A 21545-nucleotide genomic window follows, 5' to 3' on the forward strand; every position below is an offset into this window, starting at 1 on the left:
CACTCCTTGTTTTTTTCTCCTGACCATTTGCAGATACACTGAGTTGAGTTGTGCAGCTCTGAGCTCCAGCACTGAACCCTCCAGGAGGTTCTGAGCCCTCCAGCAGCCTCCCATTACCTTCTCTTTTCCAATAAAACTGAAGTATTTGGTGGCAGAACTTTCTCACATTTCACTATCGTCTACAACAAAAAGATAACAGACATTTGAGACTATAGCCAAATCCTTTAAAATCTATTAATGAAACATGAATTTGTTCAATACCTTTTTTCACTTCTGATTCCAGCTGTGGCTACAGTCCTCCTGTGGCAAAAATTTCCAAACATTCCATACCTGCTGCATAGTAAAAGTACTGTCTTTAACTAGCACTAAACTGATCTGTTATCTTCAAGGAGGGCTGTTCTTTTCTCTTATTGTGGGATTCAGTCAATAATAGTTGACAAAAGTTCTGGCAGCTCATATGACATGCAGAATATTTTCATTGTGTGCCCAGTGTAGCTCCCTGAATTATAAAATCCTGTTCCAAGAGGATTTCAGTCTCCATTTTTGTTCAGTCTCTCCATTTACCCCCTGGGTAAGTCATCATCTCTGTCACAAAGTTCTGCCTCATTCATGTGTTGCCTTTCCAGCAATGGAACATGCAAACAAACTGTCTTGTATCATCAGCCCAGTGCTAAATCCTCACATCTGTCACCTGTGCCATGAATCCCCTTCCCCTGTAGCTCTGAATGAACCTCAAACTCATCAGCACAATGCCTGCTCTCACTGGCAGAGACATATTGCTGGAATATATAATGCAGGAGGCACAGATATAGAAATGGAGGGTGAACTCATTGCTACCTACCTCAGGAAAGGAAAACCTGTCCAGCAGAAGGTTTGCCTGAGCTATCACAGTCATTATTCAGTGAGGTTTCTCCTGTCATGAAAGACATTTGGAAATAATATAGAGTTTCGTGTTTCAGGTTCCAGAACAATGTCAGAAATAAATGAAACCATTATTTCATTGAGCTGCAACAAGCTGCAAATGGGCACATTTTAAAATACACTGAAAACCTAAGCAGGGGAAAATAAAAGGCAAAAAGAACAGTTTGAACACCTAATAGAGCACTGACAAATCTGATAAACAGCAGAAAAGAATTAATCAGTAAAGAACAAAGGAGTAAAGGAACATAGAGTAAGAATAATGTGTTAGCTTATGGGAAATAAAAATGTTTATTCCTTTGCTGTGCCATAAGTCTCCAGGTACAATCAGATTCCTGCTGGTTCAGTGTGGTGTCTTGGCATGTGCCAAGCAGAAAGTCAAGGGCTTTGATTAACACTGAAGTGCAGAGGACCCAGAAGAGGCTGACAACAATCTCCTTGTGATTGCCCTGGACAGAGAAGGGTTCACAAAGCCTGGCCAAGGAAAGGCCCATCCAGGCACAGAAAATCCTGATATCACAGGACAGCTTCAGCAGAGGTTCAGCTTATTGTTCACTCCCAACTAGTTGAGACTTGGAGTTAGCTTCATGTAGGTCCTGTTGGTTCAGTGCTCCTGAGTGCCACCACATGGACCATCCTCCTGCCTTCCCTGGTAATCTGCTGTTCAACCTTTCCATGTAGTGGAGACTTCTCATGTGCCTCAGGGCTCTTGTTCACAAAAAGAATACTCCCTTCCAGGAGATGCTTGCTTGCCACATGTGGTGTTTGATTTTCCTTCTGCTGAGTCTCTTCTATCTCTGGGTGGAAGTTCCAATCACCCAATAAAAGTCCATCATCACGTTCACCTGGGAGCTCTGTGTCAAAGAGTTCTGCAGGAGATCCTCTCCTTCATAAATAATTCAGTGAGATAAGCATTTGTAAGGGAGTAGAAAAAGACAGCAGTTAGATGCTGTTCAGCTGTGTTTCCCCTGGAAGAACACAGAGGTTCTTCCAGCAGGGTAAACAGGGTTTGTCACACCAGTTCAAAAGGCTCCAAGTGCCCCAAGCAGCCAGCTGTACATGTGCATTTGGGCTTTGAAAATGGGAATTGACTTTCTAGCCAAGGAACTCTCTTTGCTGCCTGTCCTCCCCCAGCTGAAAGCTGTCTGCTTTCCCAAGAGCAAGAAGCAAAACTCAAAACTTCCTCCAGTTTTCAGTGGGCTCTTTGCCTGCCTCAGCCTGCTGTCAAAGACCACTTTCTATTTTGCTGTGAATTAATTTTAAAGGGTGTTGGAGTGCTGAGCAATTCTAAATACAACCAATTAACACTAATGCCCCCCTTAATTTTGCTGCTTTTACAGAATGAAGAGCCCATTTTTTCCAGGGACGGTCGGAAGTTTTTCTTTGTCCGGGCCATTCCCCAGGGAGGACGTGGGCATTTCTACCACATTGCCATGTCATCCTCACAGGTAACTCCCTGCTGCTGCTCTGGGTCTCACCTGAGGCAGACAGCAATAAAAAGTGGTGTCTGTGCTTGTAGCAATGAGATGGGGGGGGGGGGGGTGTAGATATAAAAAAACCTTGTGCATACAAGAAAACCTCCAATGATGCTTCATTTGGGCATAATATAATGTGAATTTCCAAAGAAAAAGGTCAGTCAACTGTCTCTGTCCAAACATTATTGTTTTGGTTTGGCTTTTGTGATGCCACCTTAGTTGTAGAGATGTGAATCTCCATCCTGCCATAAAGGATTAAAAAGAAGCATGTGGGCTCATGTATTAGAGGAAGGGTTTGGAGTTGCTCTGGGCTGAATTCACCTCATTATCTTCAGTAGAGTCATGGTTAAGGTGATTCAGACTCTCTGTTCTTTCTATGCCTGCAGATTCACAGAAGTGGCAGGTGTAGTGGTGGAAATTGCAGATATTTGGTTTATTTTTCATGGGCAATAGAGCAAGAAGAACTCCCGTTTTCAGAAGTGTTAACAATAAAGAAATCTTCTCTTTTTTCTTTCTGGCAGCCCAACAGTAGCAATGATGACTTACAGGCCATTACATCTGGAGATTGGGATGTGACAAAGATACTGGCATATGATGAAAAGAGGCAGAAAATGTAAGTAAACTTTGGCCTGACAAATCCGACTTCCTTTGTTTAGCCCTGGGCTCTGGGCTGGTTACAAAGGTGTTGTGTATGCACTGAAACCTGTGAGCAGGAGGAGCTGGGGATAAGAAAGTAGGAGAAGCTGTCTCCATTTTGGCTTAACCTCTCACACCATTACACTTATCTTGGGTTATTTTGAATAATCTGCACAGTTTAAACCTCTCTTTCTATGACTGTTAAATATATTTGTAATTTCTCCTGATGTAACTTCTGATATTTCCCTCTGTAGGAAAGCAGCCTGTTTTCATCAACCACTTAGTCAGTTTGGGAAAGAATCTTATGTTGACCTGCAAAAATACCAATGCAGTGGGAAAAAAAAAAAAAAAAAGCATTTAGGTAGAATTAGGAAAAAAAAAGAAAAACTAGAAAACAAACCCACTCTTCACACTTGCTCTTTATGCTCTTAAAGTAAGTTCTGCAAACATTCCCTTTTTCAAATACACTTCAAGAAATTACATAAGAAAATATTTTGACAGCATCTGGAAACAAATAACAGATTCCTTTCCACAAAAACTTTTGGGTGGATACAAGGTTCTCACCTCTCAGTTACTCAAGGTCACTGAACAGTTGAGCAAACAGTCTCTGGAATATAATAAACTTTGAGTAATCATTTAGAGCACAGTGCTTCAGAATAATAGAAAATCATAGAAGTAAAGAATCACAGAATGGCTTGGGCTGGAAGAGAAAGAGCATCCAGATCCAGCTCCCTGCTGTGGGCAGGGACCCTTTCCACTGGACCAGGTTTCCCTTGGACACTTCCAGGGGTGGTCTAAGTAGCAAACTAGCACCAGAGTCTTATAGGCATTTTAACTGGCCAGTCAAGCAGAAAATGCCACACACAAATTGTACAATCAAGATGTGTGCCTAGGCCAGTGCAGATCAGCGGGGATGAAAACCCTTCCTGGCATTGTTCACCCCATGGATGCTGCATTTGCTCCTGTGCTCTGGCACTATCCACACAGAATGCATCTGGGGGTTTAATTCAGATTTCACAGGTGGGACTGAGGCTGGCCACCTCCTGCAGCATCACTCTTTCACCTCCAGAAGCTGGCCCTGCACAGCAGAGCCTGTGTTGGTTATCCAGAGAGGAGCTCAGCACAGTCTCAGCACACAACAAGGACAACAAAGCGTTCTTCAGCCTCATGATCTGCTTGCCATCAAACCCTGACTGGCTGACTAGCTGGACAGAGAAAAAATGTGGCCAGAGAAGTAAAAACTTCCTCTAGAGAGAGAAGAAAGGTATTTAAAAGAAATTCTGAGCCATGAATCTTGGGGTAAAAAGGTGGATGTCTTCCACTTAATCACTTGATCCTTTTTTGATCCACTGACATGACCAGTGTAGGACCCAAAATTTTCCATGTTTGTTTTAATTGCAGGGCAGTGTGCAATGTACTTCCTTGAGCCTCTCAGTGGTGTGTCCCTCTGTATCCTTTCCTGGTTCAGTTTAAACTTCCCTTGCTTTTACAAGATCATGAAAATGGCAATATGAGTGAAGATGTTGTTGCACGAGACACTTCTAAACACCCTTCTAATGGTGCAATTCTCTTTTATTTTTCCCCTCCAGTTATTTCCACAGCACAGAAGATTCACCGAGAAGAAGACATTTATACAGGTATGTGCTTTAGCAACTTTATATTCAGAATTTCCCATTTCTTCAGCTTTACACCAATCATAAGCACTTGCAGTAGAAGCAGTTTCTTAAGTTATTTTTCTTTAATGGCATTGCAAGGTCGTTCCGTGTGTCACTGGAAGAAACGGTGTAACCATAGCAATCAAAATGCTTGACACTTGGAAATGTTTTACATTTAGCAATTTTCTCATATCAATTCAAATTTTTAATTGGTGTCAAGATTGACTATCACAACTAGATAGTTCACAATAGAACTGCTTAGCACTTGCAGGAATTCAGAAATACAGAAAATAATGGTATAAACTGTCCTTATACTTTTGAGAAATTACACAGTAGATCACCTCTTCATGAAATTGAAAGGGATTAACAATATTTTATGTTTACAAACCTTCATCTGCAGCTCCAGAAGATTTTAGCATTGTCCCTAAGTAGATGATGAGTAAAAAGCTGATTTTACAGCAAGCTATTGGTAGTCTTGCCATTGTGAAATATTGTGGGAGCAGATTACAAAGTGCAGGAAACACAAACTTTTAACTATACATTTTGGAATCATTATTCCATCTGTCCTGTTTTACTTCTCAGTCACCCTGCTGCCATCACAACATCTGCAAAGAAGGGCAGAGTTAGTGAAGGCATCAGTGGATAAGGGACATTCAGCACACTTTCCTTCTCTCACATGACATCATATCTTTTTATTTTCCTCAGTGGGAAGGTAACTAGAGCAAAGTAAATTACCTGTGATTGCATAATTTTTTTTTCCTTTCGAGACCTATATGCCTGTTCACTGCACTCCACAGTTTTTTGAGAGTATTTCCTTGAAGAAAATTTTTAAAATTATATTAACCCTTCATTTCTTTTGAAATGAGAAGAAAACCTCACTTTAAAAACAGAGCCCAGGCACAGTTCAAGAGCTGCTGTCATGAGTGAAAGCAGCTCTTCCTTGTCAGCATCCATCTCTCCCTGGTGCCTCATCAGCCTCATCTCCTCACATAGACAACGGAGAAAGAGCAGATGAAGACCTTTTCAGGGGAGTTTTTCCTTTCCTTTTTCTGTTTGATTAAGTAGATTTAATTAGAATTGGAGTCAGAGATAAAATCTGAGCCTAAACAAGAGCCCATGATTACTCATTTCAGTCTCTGTGAGCCTAAAAATGTTGATCAGCCTCATCTCTTGAAATGGTAGCAAAAAACACTCATCTGCATTACAGTAATACTGAAAAGATCTCTTGGTTAATATTCTTGAAGTTTCAAAATGCTCTCTATTAATATTTTCCAGTAATCTGTAATTCTTCAACATTCAGTGGGCTCTTAGCAGCAAACTTGTGAACAAATGGACAGGCCACATTACCTTCCTCAACAACAGATCCCTCAATACAACCTTTCCTTTCTGCTTGGGGGTTTTAAGAGCAGAGGTTTTCTTTATTTAAACAAATTGCTTTGGCCTCTGAGGCAGCAGCTAGCAAATCAGACCAGTGGTGAAACCAATAACAAACTTAGAGAAAGCAATTCCAGCTCTTTATTGTCTGCTATGATATAAATAAGTGTTGTAATGTTGCACCTTTGTTTCATGTCTTTATCCACCAAATTATTACTTCCTCTTGTGAAATTGCAACCATCATTTTCTTTTAAAAACTGTGCCTTCCTTCATAACCACCTGACCTTGCAAAATGACATCAGTATCCATTTATATATTCTCTATTCAAGCAGGAAAGGAAAAAAATCCATTATTGCTATTTAAACTCAACCAAATGGAAATACTTTGTCTCTTACTAATGTTGGACACATTAGATTTATATTCTTGTTCTAAAGAAAGGTTCAAGTAATGTTGCTTTCAAATAACATTTGCTCAGTGACCTTCATGGAATTGTATTAACTTTTTCAGTGCAAGCACAAATGGGAACTTCAACAGGAGGTGCCTGTCGTGTGATCTGATTGAAAACTGCACTTATTTCAGTGCATCCTTCAGCCACAATCTGGAATACTTCCTGCTGACGTGTGAAGGTATGTGCTGGGTTCTGTCACTGCAGTTGTTGTGCCTCAGGGGCAGGATTTAGAGCCAGCACTGATATCTTCAGACATTCTGTGTACCTGAGGTCAGCTTTGAAAGACTTGCCATGAATATGTTGCTTTTAAAGATTTACTCTTGACATTTTTCTTTTCTTTTATATTTTTACTTGTAGCTAGAAAACAAATATTTACAACCTTTCTCTGTGGATACATGCACAGAAGGTAGAGGTAGATTCCTCCAGCCAGCACAAGCATCCTTAAAGGGAAGTAACAGCAAAACCTGGAGGATATAAAACATCAGAAAATTTATGAGAGAGAGGCCAGCAAGGTGGGGTTGACTGTGGGTGACTGGGACTAGGTTCCAAATACATCAACAAATAGAGCAGAGGATTTAAAGTAAGTAAAGAGAGAAGACAATTTGCCAAAAAGCCAGCTTACAGAAGTGTTCCTGATGGACAGTGTGAGCACAGAATATCTGGTGCTTCCCTGCTCATCTGTCATAGATCTGCTTTAACTTGGCATAATCTGCAGGTCCAACAGAGCTTTCCTCTTTGGAAAATGCCTGAGAGTATCCAAGAGGCTAAGGATGCATTTCAGGAGAAGAGTCATTGAAGTTTTCTCCAGCTCTGTCAAGACTAAATGCAGAACTCCACTAAACTTAATTCCATATAATTTAGTTCTGCTAATTATCAAAATTACACACAAAATGCATGCACAGCAGTCATCTGCTCCTGGGATTGAAGCCTCTCAAATGGCTGCATGTCCTCTGCAGAGAGACCTGGAATGGTTGGATGGATGGCAGAGTCTAACAAGGTGAAGTTTAACAAGTCCAAGTGCCAAGTCCTGCATTTTGGCCACAACAACCCCTGCAGTGTTATAGGCTGGGGTTGGTGTGGCTGGACAGTGCCCAGGCAGAAAGGGACCTGGGGGGTACTGGCCCACAGCCAGCTGAACATGAGCCAGAAATGTGTCCTGGTGGCCAAGAAGGCCATCCTGGCCTGGATCAGCAGTAGTGTGGCCAGCAGGAGCAAGGAGGTCATTCTGCCCCTGTACTCAGCTCTGCTGAGGTCCCACCTTGAGTGCTGTGTCCAGTTCTGGCCCCTCAGTTTAGGAAGGATGTTGAGATGTCTGAGTGCATCCAGAGGAGGCAGCGAGGCTGGAGAGGGGCTGGGAACACAAACCCTGTGAGAAACCACTGAGGGGCTGGGAACACAAACCCTGTGAGAAACCACTGAGGGGCTGGGAACACAAACCCTGTGAGGAACCCCTGAGGGAGATGGGGGTGCTCAGCCTGGAGAAAAGGAGACTCAGGGGTGCCCTCATCACTCTCTGCAGCTCCTGAAAGGTGCCTGTGCTCAGCTGGGGCTGGGCTCTTTCTCCAGGCAGCACTGACACGACCAGAGCACACAGTCTCAAACTGCACCAAGGGAAATACAGGTTGGATATTCAGAAAAAGCTTTTCACAGAAAGAGTGATAAAGTTCTGGAATGGCTGCCTGGGGAGGTGGTGGAGTCCCCATCCCCGGGTGTGTTTAACAAAACCTGGATGTGGCACTGGGTGCCAGGGTTTAGTTGAGGTGTTGGGGCTGGGTTGGACTCAATGATCTTGAAGGTTTCTTCCAACCCAGTCATTCTCTGATTCTGTGAAAATGCTTGAAAAGCAAACAAACAATTCTTTATTTTCAACATCTCAGTAGAGAAGTGAGTAGGTTTTGAAGGGATATTAGGAAGGAATTCTTTACTGTGAGCAAGATGATGCCCTGGCACAGGTTGCCCAGAAAAGTTATGGATGCCCCATCCCTGGAAGTGTTCAAGGCCAGGTTGGAGGGGGCTCTGAGCAATTTGGGATGGTGGTGCCCATGGCAGGGGGACATCAGGGGTGTCTGGGGTGATGCAAGGGCTGTCCCTTCTCTGACTGCCAAGTATCCACTGCTGCCACTGTTTGTGGTGAGCACCAAGGTAAAGAAGGAATGCTTGAGATGGTTAAATGGGAAATAACCAAGATAAGGTGGAGAAGTGGAATGGTTTGTATAAAGTAAAATATCTGGACTAGGACAATTGTAAAAACATGTTTTTCCTCTGGAAGGGAATGATAGGTTGCATGTCAGAGGCATTTAGAGGTATTAAAAAATATATCTAGCAACACAGTACAGAAAAAGAGCATTAACAGGGCAATGCACTAATTGATTTAATGGACTAATTAACTTAATGCACTTACCTGTAAATCTGAATTTATAGTTATGGCAGACATATGCAGAGAAGTGTCATTTGTCAATAAACATTCAATTCTGTAGTAAATATCATGTTTACTAAGTTCCTCCCTTTAAAAGAAAGAGCTTGTTTATTTTTCTTCTTGTTTCCATTTCAAGAACAGCTGTCAGGAGCTACCAGAGACAATGTCCATTTCCTTTGCACCAAGATAATTGTTTTACTTTAATTAGAAGCATTTGTGAATAACAAGATTAAGGTTTCTAAAGGGCCTTATCAACAGTTATGAGGTGATTTGGTTTTGATTAGGTTATATCTCATCCACAAAAACCTGCAGTGATACCTGAAGAGATTAATGAGTTTTATTAGTGAGTACATTAATCCAGTACACAAAATAATGGTTTTACATAATAAATTATGGGTCTGATTCTCAGCTGCTGTAAACAATAACTCAATTATATTTGCATCTGCTGAATATATCTTTGTCTGAATTTTAGTTATTCAGGACTAAATCCTCAATTCTCACTGTAGCACAAATACAGCACAGCTTCATCTGTGGAGCTCATCTCAGTGTCTCCGTTCAGAAAACTTTGGAAAAAAATATGCATACGTGAGAAAATACAGAAATCTTGGTAGAATTTCCATTTTTCAGTGATTTTATAAAAATATCAGTCCATTGAATTTGGTGGAGTTATTCCTTATTTACATGACTGAAAGTGAGAGGCCTTTCAACCTCTTTGCTTTCAAGCCGTTTGAGGGAACCATGTTTCTTTTTGGCATTTTTCATGTAGGATCCATCTAATTCAGATGGGTGCTGTGGGGGCACTTGCAGCAGGGACAGCTCCCTTTGGTTCCTCTAGCTGCTGATGTGAGCCAGGTCAGTGGAAACCTCTCTTCTGGATGAAGTACAAATTTCTAGATAAAAACATCATCCTGTCAGACTTTGGTGATATAAATAGGTGTTGGGGTTTCATGGAGAATCACCTGGATCCACTAAGAGGACAATTCCTCTTGCACAGCTCCTCAGACTGCTTAGCCAGAGCTTGGCCATGCCTCAGCTCCTCAGGCTGTTGGGTTATTGCTCACAAGCATTCATGCTCTGGTATAGTTTAGATTAACAGAAAATCTTACTTATTCACATACAATATAACAGAAAAAAGGAAAAGCTTCTTGAATGAGGATCTATCAAGGGACCCTGCAGATCCTGTGATTGATGCAGCAGACAGAGCAAGCCCACCAGGGTGAACAAGAGTTTGTTTTGTTCCCCAGGGACTTCTGCCAGGAGTTCCCACCTCTGCTTCCACCCAAAAAATCCCCCAACTGGAACCAGTGTTCAAGACCAGACAGTGGCAGAGAGTACCTGTGGCTGTTTAGTGCTTTCTTCTCCATAACATGTCTTACATGCATAAATTTGTATCTAAATATGTACCAAATACAGAAATCTCCATAATACGTATAAAATGCATCAATGTGTATAGAAGAACCCAGAGCTCAGCTCTTGCTGTCTGCTCTGTGACTGTGACATGAAAATGTGTGTCCATAGTGATCACTTGTGTACCCAATGTCAGCCCCATATGTATCCTTGGAGGTAGCTAAATTAAATTATTTTCCTGTAATCAAGCCTGTAATAGCTTAAAAAATTGTATTTTCTCAGCTGTCCACAGGACAAACACGTGGGGAAATTTTTATGGCTTGAAAACAATTTCTGTACTGACAGAGAATAACCTCCACCATACCTCAGCTTCATTCTGTCCCTTCTTTTGTGACCTTTTGTTGCAAATTTCTTTGAGTTTAGAGCCACAGACATGACTGTGGCTCAGCTGAACTTCTCTACAATGGATGGCAAGGTTTGTAAGATTTGAGCAATCAATCAGTGCTTATAAAATACTTTGTGATACTTAAATGAAAGGCAAGGTTAAGGGAAAATATCTTCCCTAAAAGAGCCCCAAAAAAACCAAGAAAGGTCTGACATCGCTCCTTTGATCCCAAAGGTCAAGAGCTAGAAGTTTTCTTCTTGCTCTTTTGGTAATTTAAAGGCAACACATAATTTCCTTAAAAGATTTTTTTGCTGTCCTGCAGAATACCTTTAACAGCCTTGCAACCTGGCACAGGCTAAAATGAGGGCAGCTGCTGCAATAGAAGGTAACCTCTCTTGAAGGAGGACAGTGTAATGCTTGCTGTCAGGAGGCAACATTTATTGCAATCAGTCAGTCCCAGAAGGCTAGTTACCTTATTTTTCATCTAATTTTATATGCTCATGATTGAATTACTGGAGCAGGATCTAAGGAAACGTGATGCTTTGCAGACTGCTGTTGGATTATCTCCTCTAGACATGGTTGAAAAAGCAACATCTGCTTGACCAAGGTCACTCCTACTGTCATGTTCACCATAAAATATGGGTTTACACTTCTGCCTCTTCTCATAAGCCAGCACAGGCACCTCCACTGATTCCCTCTCACATAAACAGAAATAAAATCTGGATGGAAGTGGTTTGCTATTTGATACATAAATTTAATTGAGGTTGGATTTTTCTCATCTGAAATGGGATGTAAATTTTACTTTTATTAAGAAAAGGATAAAAACCCTCAAATTTTGGCTATGGGAAGCAATTTATTCCAGTTTCTTGAGTGGGACTCAGACTTGCAGGGTGCAAGTCTGAGTGACACCAGCCAATAAAGCACTAAAGCACATTTTTAGGTGATAGCTCTTCCTCTGAAGGATGAAGCCCTACCAATTACTACCCTGTAGTCAACTGTGCAGTGTTTTAGTATTTCCACTGTACCTAGGAACTTTGTCTTCAGTGGCTCCTTCTGTCTCTCCCCACAGTAACCAGGCAGCACCAGTAAAACTCAACTCCTAATGAGGCTGTTCACAGGGAAAGCAAGGGAAGCAGCCCTTCCTGTCACAGCACAATTGGTACTCTGGCACTCAGGTGTTTTGGCTGCAGTGTCTTCACTCTCATAAAAAATCTGTGAGATCACAGAGACTTTCAGTTGGACTCACAGAGCTGGCAAATGTTTCCTGGAGCCTGGAGTTTGAGTCCCTGACATGGCAGACTGTGGCATTGTAGCATCCTTTCCATCAGTTGGTTCTTCTCCATCAACTGACCTCATCCATAAGCTCATCCTGGCCCTAGGGAGGTGTGGTTTTCCCCACAAAGGGTTAATGCCATCTGAGGCAAGAGGACTAGAGGGGAGACCCTGGCCTGTGCATAGATCTCTGCACTAAATGGCATTTAATACACAATGAAAATGATGGGGGAGGGCAGAGTTGTTCTTGGGATGCCTACCAGCCTGCTGATTAAAGTTCTCCACAATTATGTGCTCTCAAGAAGGGATTAGCCAGTTTTAGGGATGTCACAAAGAAAATTGGAGGGGAGAGGACTGTAACAAGGGCTAAGGGGAGATTTGTCTCACTCTTGGCCTGGTTGCTGGGGACAGAGAAGTGCCTTGGCCACTACACTGTGTGTTCTTCTTCAACCAGTGACCAGTTAGGGTAGAAACAGCTTTCACTTTGAGCAGGGACAGCAGTGTAACTGAGCAGGGAACTATCTTCTTCTATAGCCCATCCTCCTCTTCCAGATACAGTAAGAGTGTTTTGTTCCAAAATGCCATAAAACCACTGTTATTCATCCTGTTTGAATATTACCTCTGCTGGAATCCGTGTCTGTGGCTGGCTGGCAGCCTTTATGTCAGTCTTGTGCAGGCCAAATGACTTTAAAGCTGTCTCTCTCCTTGGAGAGAAGAAAACAGATTTTTGTAAGAAAAATGTTAAAATCTTGTCACCTGATTTGGCTCCTCTCTGGCACGATGGTTCTCAGCAGCTTAGCCTAGATGCTATAGATCAGTAATGACAGGTAACAGAAATGAAGCCATTTCTGCCTTTCCTAGCAGGCAACTCTGCAGCTGTGGAGCAAAATGTTATGTTGTAACTGAGCTATGCTTAACAAAATACCTAAAGAACAAGTACAAAAGGAATTTGTCTGAATATCTGCTTTTCCCTGTTGTCACAACAGCTCTGTCACTGCAGTACTGACCCTGAGGCACTGAGGGATGCCTATAGGCCTGGGAAATCTTTAAAATCCTAAAAATAGGATTTATTGCTCTTACATCTTGCCAGACAAAATCGTGTTTCAATCCCATTCACAGATAACAAGTGGTACAAAAGCACTGATTAGAAAAATCTCTGCAATTTAAGGATCTCCTCTGAGAGTGATTCATACTAATGAAGGAGCAGCACAACCAAATTAGCAATGATCTGAGTCAAGTTTCCCATGCCATTGGACATTCATTCATTCATTCTGTCTGTGCTTTTATGAGTTTTAAAGACAAGTGCTGCAAATTTTTTTCTTTAGAGAAGCAGCAGGTAGCTATAAACTTCTCATTTCCTTAAACTGTTTCTTGAGAATTTAATTATCTTCTTTCCTCCCTCTTGGTGAAAGTTGGAAACACCATCTGGAGATGGGAGCCCTTAGGAGCATCACGTGCTGCTTTCACTTAATAGGTTTATGCTGAGCCTTGAAAAGTCCTTTTGTTGCTCCACATTTGTTTTCTTTTCCAGAATTTTTCTGGGGTCAGTAAAGATTTTCACTGCCAAGTTTCATCAAATGATCTGGCTCTGCTTTGTGGCAGGTTGTCCTGACTTTGCTTTTAAACACATTTTAGCACCAAAGAGCCCAGAGCATGTTTTAACAAGGTTCAGCCTTCCACTGTGGGAGGCCTAAACCCTGGTTTGGAATCCTTTTAGGTATCCAGGTTGTTCTGCCCACTGATGTGGACACAGCACAAGAGGACTCAAGTCTGAAATGTTTGGTGCTTCTGGAATTTACCATTAGCAAAAAAATTTTTAGTGTGAGTGAGTCTAAGTCATGAAATCCTTCGAGTGAAATCAGTGTTTTCTGATGAGGGCTGCTTTAGGAGAAGCATTTGTGGTGTTGGGGCCAGGATCCAAACCCAGGTTTGTGTCCTTGACCAGTGCCATCTCTCTAAACCCAGTCAGGGATTGCCCACCAGCATTTCTCCCACTTTCTTTTAATAACATGGGAAGGTTTTTTTGCTAAAAATTAGAGACCAGCACTCCTGGGCAAGGGAACTTTCAATGGAGGCTGGAGGTGGTCAGAAAAGTGGGAAAACTGGGTCATTAATGCTGCATATCCCAAAAACAGTGTGAGATAAGCTCAGCCAGCAGCTGGGTGGGTGGGAAAAACCTTTGAAGCACCAGCTTCAGCATCCAGCATCACTGCCTAGCTCAGCTCAAGATTTAAACCCCAGGATTTTTATTTTCCTTTTCTTAATGTTAACAAACATAAAATTCTGAGCAATTTTCTAGTATTGTGGCTATATTTCATGTCATTGCTGCATAAACACATTGACCTTTTCTGAGGAGATTCATATTTTGGAAAATCTCCTAGTATTTCATTCTCTCATGGGATTACCAGCTGATTTAGACAGAAATGAATGTGTGCCATAGAAAAGATAAATTAAAATCAATAAATCACATGGATTTGTTGATTAATTTCACTAACAAAAAACATTTTGCCTTGTTTTGCCCATTCACTTATGGATTCAGTCTGTTTCATCTGCACTTCTTGTAAGTGGCTTTGGGGAATTTTTTTTTACATGAGAATTGCTTAAAATATCACTCTTGTGAAAATTTTGAATGTTACTTTCATAAAAAAAAAACCCAGGGGTTCTACTCATAGAAACTTACTTTGTGAATAAAAGTGTCTGAATCCTTTCTGCCTCAGGACAGAAGATCATGACATTTGTCTATCACTGTGAATTAATCAAATCACATTTTTCTTCAGTTACTCCATCAAAACCAGGGGGCCATGTCACAGAGATATTTTTGGCAGCAATTTTTACATTTATGGCTCCTTTGGCAGAAAGAGCATAATATTATTTAATATCTCTGGAAAATCCTGTATTGATATTTATCAGGATACAGAATGGGGGAGTAGAAATTTTTTTGTTGGCAAAATAAATACTGCACTAAGTTTTAATTTGAATTATGGAAAGGTGTGAGAATCCTTTTGCAACCTCTCTCCAGATGATCATTTTCATGCTCTTGCCAAGTGGGGAGCAGAGGCTCAGTGAGAATTAGGGACTTGCCTGTGGACACATCTGGAGTCAAGTATCATGACCCCCATTTCCATCTCCATATTGCAAGCCAGTACTCCAAGGAAAAGCAGCACTGACTCCTGGAACAGACCAGAAATATGACTCCTTCTGCAGCCTGTCTCCATTGTGGATGGTGGATAATTAACCCTCTTCAGGATTTTTGCAATAATGTACCCATCAGGGATGTGTCTGCCCAGCTCCTGCAATAAGAGGTTGGTTCATGCCTTCAGGCAGGAGAATAATGAACCTCTCTCTACATCTTTCTCAGTTCCTTCATTTAATCAGACCTTTTAACCTGTGCCATTTGGGCCAGACCTACCATCCCAGGAAAGCAATGGAAAATCTGGAGACAAGGATATTTTAACTAACCACGGACAAGCAGAATGTAAATCAATGATTCACAAAGAACAAGTGCATAAAGCAGGGTTTTAAACCTCTCTGCATTGCCCATGTGTTGCCTAAAATATCAGACAGAAATGTTGCATGTCACAGTCTCATCAATAACATCCCTGGAACCAGATTGTAATTAGCAGTTGTTATGCTCAGGTAAACATCAGTGCAAGCCATAATGGAAGTACACATTGGCTCTTCCCTCAATGTACTGGGCTATTTATGAACTGTAAAACAGCTCCATATTTAGGCAAATTTATCTGCAAAAAGCAGGTGGATTGCTTCTTTGTTCGCCTTTCTGTTACAAAATAATCATGTTTTTTGTACAGTGCTGTTGGATTTTCTAAATCTTGAGTTGGATGTGGATCCCTATGATACATACACTTGCAAACAGGTGGTTTTTACAGTACTTTCTTTAATTTGTTGACCCACATCCAAACATGGAGAATTCAAAGACACATTTGTTAACAGCACTCTGAGAAGTCCTAACCAGCTGCCAAATGCTGCTTAGGACACATGGATTTGGAGTTTTTTCTGCTGTCACGAGCTCCTTTAGAGAACTCAAGCAGGTCTTGTAATTCCAGCTTCCTGGAGGTGTTGTGAAAATGAAGTCCATTACTGACTGCAATGCTCAGGTGTGCAGTGACAACAAGGGGCACAGAGGCTCCTAGACAGATAAATTTCCAGAATGGTTTTGAAAGCTTCAGTGAATCTTCAGTCTATTCACTGCAGAGAAACCTTCCTAGCACAGCATTAGTATGCAGGTGAGCACTCCTGTGACAGGACCAGCATGTTAAGTGATTGAATGGTCCTGGAGTGAGGAGCCAACAAAGCTTGGCCGTGCTCATGCCATGCCTTGTCTCAACAGCACCCCAAAAACAAGCCTGTAATTACACCAGGGGCCTCAAAAAGTGCAGGGTCAGTCCTCCCAGGTGCTGTGTGCTCCTAACTCCCCAGAGCAGCAGAGGAGCCCTCTGTGTGCTGCAGGACAGGGCTCCAGCAAGCCCAGCCTCCCGTGCCCCCATAGCAGCACTCAGTGCCTTTAGGGACAGGCAGGGATCTCCAACCAGGGATTGGGGGTTGAGTTGTAGCAGCACTAAAAGCAGATATGGAAAATGTGACAACCCATTTTGGCTTAAAGCTCAACATTATGTGTTTTCACAGCACAGGGAGTGAATCAGGATCTGGGAGATCCAGGGCAGCTGCAAGGGGAATTATCTTCCTGTGGCTTTTTTTCACTTGGAGGGTCCTCAGACATGCATGTGTGTGCTAGCTGCTTCCTGTGGGTGATATGGAACTACTGAGCTTCTTAGAAGGATTTGAACAGAGAAACAATTTACTTCTCAAATGCTACGGGGGTAATATTTCCTTAGGAGAGTTTTCTGTCCATAATGCCCAAATTAAAATAATAGAAACTCTTTTCCTAGAAAGACAAAGAAGCTGAAGGTCCTATTTAACCTTCCCAGGTAACAAGTCCATGGTGACTTGGAGCATCTGTGGCAGATAACCATGGAAAACTTGTGGTTGTGGGTACAAATATCTCACTCCAGGGCCTGAAAACGCTATTAAATGTAAAGAGAGGAAATACCTTCATTTAATCCCTACTTAAATTTAGTTAGGTAGAAAGCCTGCTGCCTGGCAAGATTCCTGGGTTTGTGTCAACTAAAAATGTCATAAAACTGCCCATCATGGTAAAGGCAGAGCATCTTAGAAAGGCTCACTTCCTACTGGAATTCAAGCAAATGCTTTCCAAGTGTAGCTGGTCCTGCTGAGACAGCCAGAGCTTGGCAGGTGACCTTTGGCAAATACCATGATAAATTAAGTTGTTGAGATCTAAAGAGACTTAATTGGATGCTGAACTAACTATTAGCACTGAAAATGGGTTTTATTAGCCAAGTCAAGAGGCTATGGATATAAAAGTTCAGTAGGCACACCTGGGTTTGAACAAATGTGAAATGCTGATACCTGGATTTTATTGCTGGGATATGCACCAGCTGGAAGCTACAGCTCCATGTAGCCATGCCAGTAGCTCTGAAGACTTCAGGCAAGGCTTTAAATATTTTCTTTACTGCTGACACCATGAGCAATAACTGCCAGGTGGTGACTGGGAGGAGGAAACCCAGGGGAAGGTTGTTTCTACTGCTGTCCCAACAGGTTGTGCCTCCCTGGACCCCACCTCACCCTCCTGGGAAATGCCATAACCCCCTGTTAAGCTCCTTATTGTATTTTTCCTCAGTACATCTCAGAGGAACACAGCACTGCCTGTCCACAAGGACTGGAAGGCAAAGTCAGATCCATTCTCTGTCCACCTCAGGGGCTTTTTCACCAACCTGCTGCCTGTGCCACAAGCAGGCTCACTCTGAGCTGGGCCCAGGAACTAAACTAAATTAAAATTAAATTGATTTTTTTTTTCTGCTGGGATCAGAAGTTCCAGAAGCTGTTCTGCTGCTTTACTGGATGATTTCACAAACACTTCTGATCTTGCAAGGGAGTGGGACAAGCTGGCATGGGACCAAAGCACTGAGGTGAGGATGAGAATGGACAATTCTAAATTCAATGTCTTAGGGAACCTCAGTGAGGATTTCATCATCACAGAAACATGGAATATCCTGAGTTGGAAGGGACCCACAAGGATCATCAAAGTCAACCCCAGTCCCTGCACTGGACCCGCCCAAGCACCATTTGGAAAATTTTTAAGGGACACCTGGTATCCACAGTATATTACTGCTACACTCCAGAGTAGAATGGTATCTATATTTTACATCATTCAAAAATAAAATATGGTTTGTATCAATCCACCCAGATATAATATTTTTTTAAATCCCACCAAGTGCTATAGTATTCTTCAATATAAAATTTTTCTACTTGGCTCTTGATGTGCAGGTCTTGAGAGTTTGTGTTTTCTGAACAGCCTGAGCTGTCCTTGGCTGGGTTCTGGGTCTCCAGCAAGGGGCAGAAAGCCAATTATTGTCAGTGTGTGCTCTGGGGGTCTGAACACTGTAGGGTCTCTCTAGGTAGAGCAGGGCACCCAAGATACCCAAGATCTATCTTGCGGTAGAACCCAAGGGGTTCTATCCGTGTGTGACCACACAAGGCAGGTATCCTGGCTTGGGTTCTATTCCAAAACACCCAAAATACCTGTCTAAAAAACCCAGGATGCATCAGAGCCACAGAGACAACGTTCACACACAGCTGAATGTCCTGCAGGGTGCTCAGGGCTGGCAGGAACCAGGCGTGCCCTGACCATGTGCCTGCAGGTTGCCACCCAGCGGGATGCTGACGGGGCACAGCAGCCTGCTGGGGCCTGGGATGTGAGCAATTCCCAGGGCTTGCTCACATCCCAGGTCACTGGGTGAGTGTTATCTGTTGTGACCAGAGTGGTTTCCCACACGAGGATGATTGCCACCACCTCGGGTTGCTGTATACGCGGTGGCGGGAGGCTGTAATTAGCGCTCCCAGGCAAACTGTGACCTTTGGGAACTTTTCCTGAGGCTTATGAAGCCTAAATTAGTTTCTGCTGTTTGAAAGCATGCACAGGCCTAATCTCTGGGCCCCATTTATATTATAATTACGATATAATTCACATTTGCATTCACTTGACTCCTTTTCTTACTTAACAGCCGAGGTTGGCTCTCGCTCCTCAAGCCCTTTGTGCGCGGTCCATGGGTCACAGATCCTGTGGGTGGAGGCTGGGTGGGGGATGCTCATCCTCCCCCCCTCACATGCTGTACAACTGCACAACAGCAGGCTGGCATGAAAACCCCCTTTGGCACAAACAGAAGGTACCACCAGAGCTTTTTCTGCAGGAAAAGAGAGGATGGTATTCTTGGTTTGGGAGCTGGGTGAGATCTTCTTTTCTATCTCCTGTTAGCACAGTTATGACTATAGTTTGAGACTGATTAAAATGATGGCTTCAGTTATTTTTATAGTCTGAGATCAATTTAAATTGTGACTTTTGTCGATATTTCAGAACATTTTTTTGTTCCTTTAAGCAGGTCTCTCATATGTGTTATAAACTATTTCACTCTACTCTTATACATCTTTAATGTGTTGTAAACTCCCCATAAACACTCAGTGAGATAAAAACAGGTGAAAAAAGCCCACCAAACTAAGATGCATGAATATTAAACAAGAAAATGTCTGTGATTTTCAGTGTCTGAAAAAATATTGTGGAATTAAAGCAAAACTCCTCTCCCCTTTGGAATGGCCCCATCCTGCAAAGCACTATGTGTTCTTTGTTTTCACATGTTTTCATCCTGTTTTCGTTTTGACTCTTGCTTGTAAATATGAGCTGCCTGGCATTGCCCACAGGAAGGTGATCTATCATCTGCTTCCAGCCAGGGCTCTTGTCACTTGGTCATTCTGTACATATAAAATTTTATCTGAACTCCACTGGCAGGAGATAAATGACCATGACAACAGGCTTCCTCTGATGCTTCAAATAATGAAGCCTCACAAATCAGGCAGAAGCCTCCTGCATGTCAAGACCAGGGTTCATGTGCGTTATTTCCAGCTATATGAGCAACCTTGGATGAACTCATTATTCTGCAGTGGGTAGTACAGATGTTACCATCCCACAAGATTTAATGCTTCCTCTGAGGAAAACTGCTTCTTTCACCTTGGTTGCCAGCTGGACCAGCTGAAAGGTTTATTGCTGGCTTTTGTTTTCTGTTTGCATGGTAGTTGCTGAGCCCTTTATTAATGCAGTCAGTACATTAAGGGTGTATTAAAACCAGAGAACTCATGAGAGGAAAACAGCTTAATAACCAGACAATGTGAAGCAATGGTATTGATGGGTTGTTGGTGGTGTTCTTTAAGTTAATATCCAGCACCAGTTATTACTTAATTAGCTAGGAAGCCATTATTTATTTGCAAGAGAATTTTATTTATGGAAAAGAATAAATTAAGATTATCTAAATCGATTTTTACTAGGTTTTTAATGAAATAAACAGAAATTATTAAATGGGGTTTTATTCAGTCTGTTAATGAGGTGTAAATGGCACCGAGACAGAGTATTTTCTTTCATGCTGCAATTATAAGGAATTATCTTTTTTTCTTTGAATATCATAGAATCATGGGATGGTTTGGATTGGAAGGGACCAGCATGGACTAATCCAAAAAGAAACCTAGAGTTTAAAAATGGGGACAAGTGTAAATTTTTGGTTTCAGATCTTTCCCGAGTTTGCAGAAAGCCTGGATTAAAACTGAATTGAATGAGGTTCAGTTGAGGTATTCAAATAGAACAGACACTGGAAAAAAGAGGGAATTGAGTGTGGGGATTTTTCTGTTCAGATTCCATAGCTTGGACCAGCATACTTGAGCAAAATAGCCTGGGGTTTTGGGAAGTCAGTTACCCCCATGCCAACCGGAATTTCTCTCTCCTACCTCTGGTACTTGCAGCACCAGGGGGGCACTGTCAGGCTCATGAACTCTGCAAACAAATTCTCTTAATCTAACTCCTTTTCACAGCAGATCTTGTTACTACAGGGGTTATATACCTGCTCCATGCCCTGGAGTTTGTACGTTTTCCACATTCCTCTTTGGATCCATCCACAGGCATTATTGCATTATGCTCCTTAAAACCTTAGCCAAGGCCTCAGGAAAGGGAGGAAATGCTCAGCCCACTCGGTGTGACACCTCATTGGCTGATATTAATTAAGAAGGAGAAGAGGGAGATTAGTGAAAGAATTGTGAGGGAAGGTTAAGTGCCAGCACAGGAACAGGAAGTAGATTATGATGAAGAGCAATGAGAGGCTAATTGGAGATCAGCAGCAGGGCTCATTAGGGCTGGTGTGGGCAATGACCTTACCCAGATGGTTCCCTGGCAGCCTGGGAACACAAAGCTGGTTGAAGCTGGTGGAATTTAAGACAAAAAGCTGATAAGCATCATCAGAAGGCAGAGATAAATACTAGAGAAGCTGGATGTCTTGCAGGGATGGACTGGGAGGAATTAATACTACAAAGAGCAAAATTAGGCACGTGGTGCCTCAGGGCAAGAATTTTTCACGTATGTTTGAAGCTCAAAAGTTACAAATGCCTCAGCAGAGAAGATGGTGCCTGGGCACACAAGGCTGACCACTGGATGTCTGCAAGCTGCCTACCTGCTGTGGAGTCATGGAAAAGGTGAATGCTCTTTTAG

At 42.3% G+C, this 21545-nt stretch overlaps 1 protein-coding gene across 4 annotated transcripts in view; it reads left to right on the forward strand.

The window, feature by feature from the left end:
• The window catches only part of DPP6 (dipeptidyl peptidase like 6), a 492894-nt gene that overhangs the window by 449392 nt on the left and 21957 nt on the right, over positions 1-21545 (forward strand). For all 4 annotated transcript variants that reach the window (XM_059839525.1, XM_059839508.1, XM_059839534.1 and 1 more), the window contains exons 13-16: positions 2259-2366; positions 2915-3006; positions 4619-4666; positions 6566-6684. In XM_059839525.1, coding sequence (XP_059695508.1) covers positions 2259-2366; positions 2915-3006; positions 4619-4666; positions 6566-6684 — 367 coding nt within the window. The remainder of the gene's footprint in view (positions 1-2258; positions 2367-2914; positions 3007-4618; positions 4667-6565; positions 6685-21545) is intronic.

The sequence above is a fragment of the Haemorhous mexicanus genome, chromosome 1 (genome assembly GCF_027477595.1).
Source record: "Haemorhous mexicanus isolate bHaeMex1 chromosome 1, bHaeMex1.pri, whole genome shotgun sequence".
Taxonomy (NCBI): Eukaryota; Metazoa; Chordata; class Aves; order Passeriformes; family Fringillidae; genus Haemorhous; species Haemorhous mexicanus.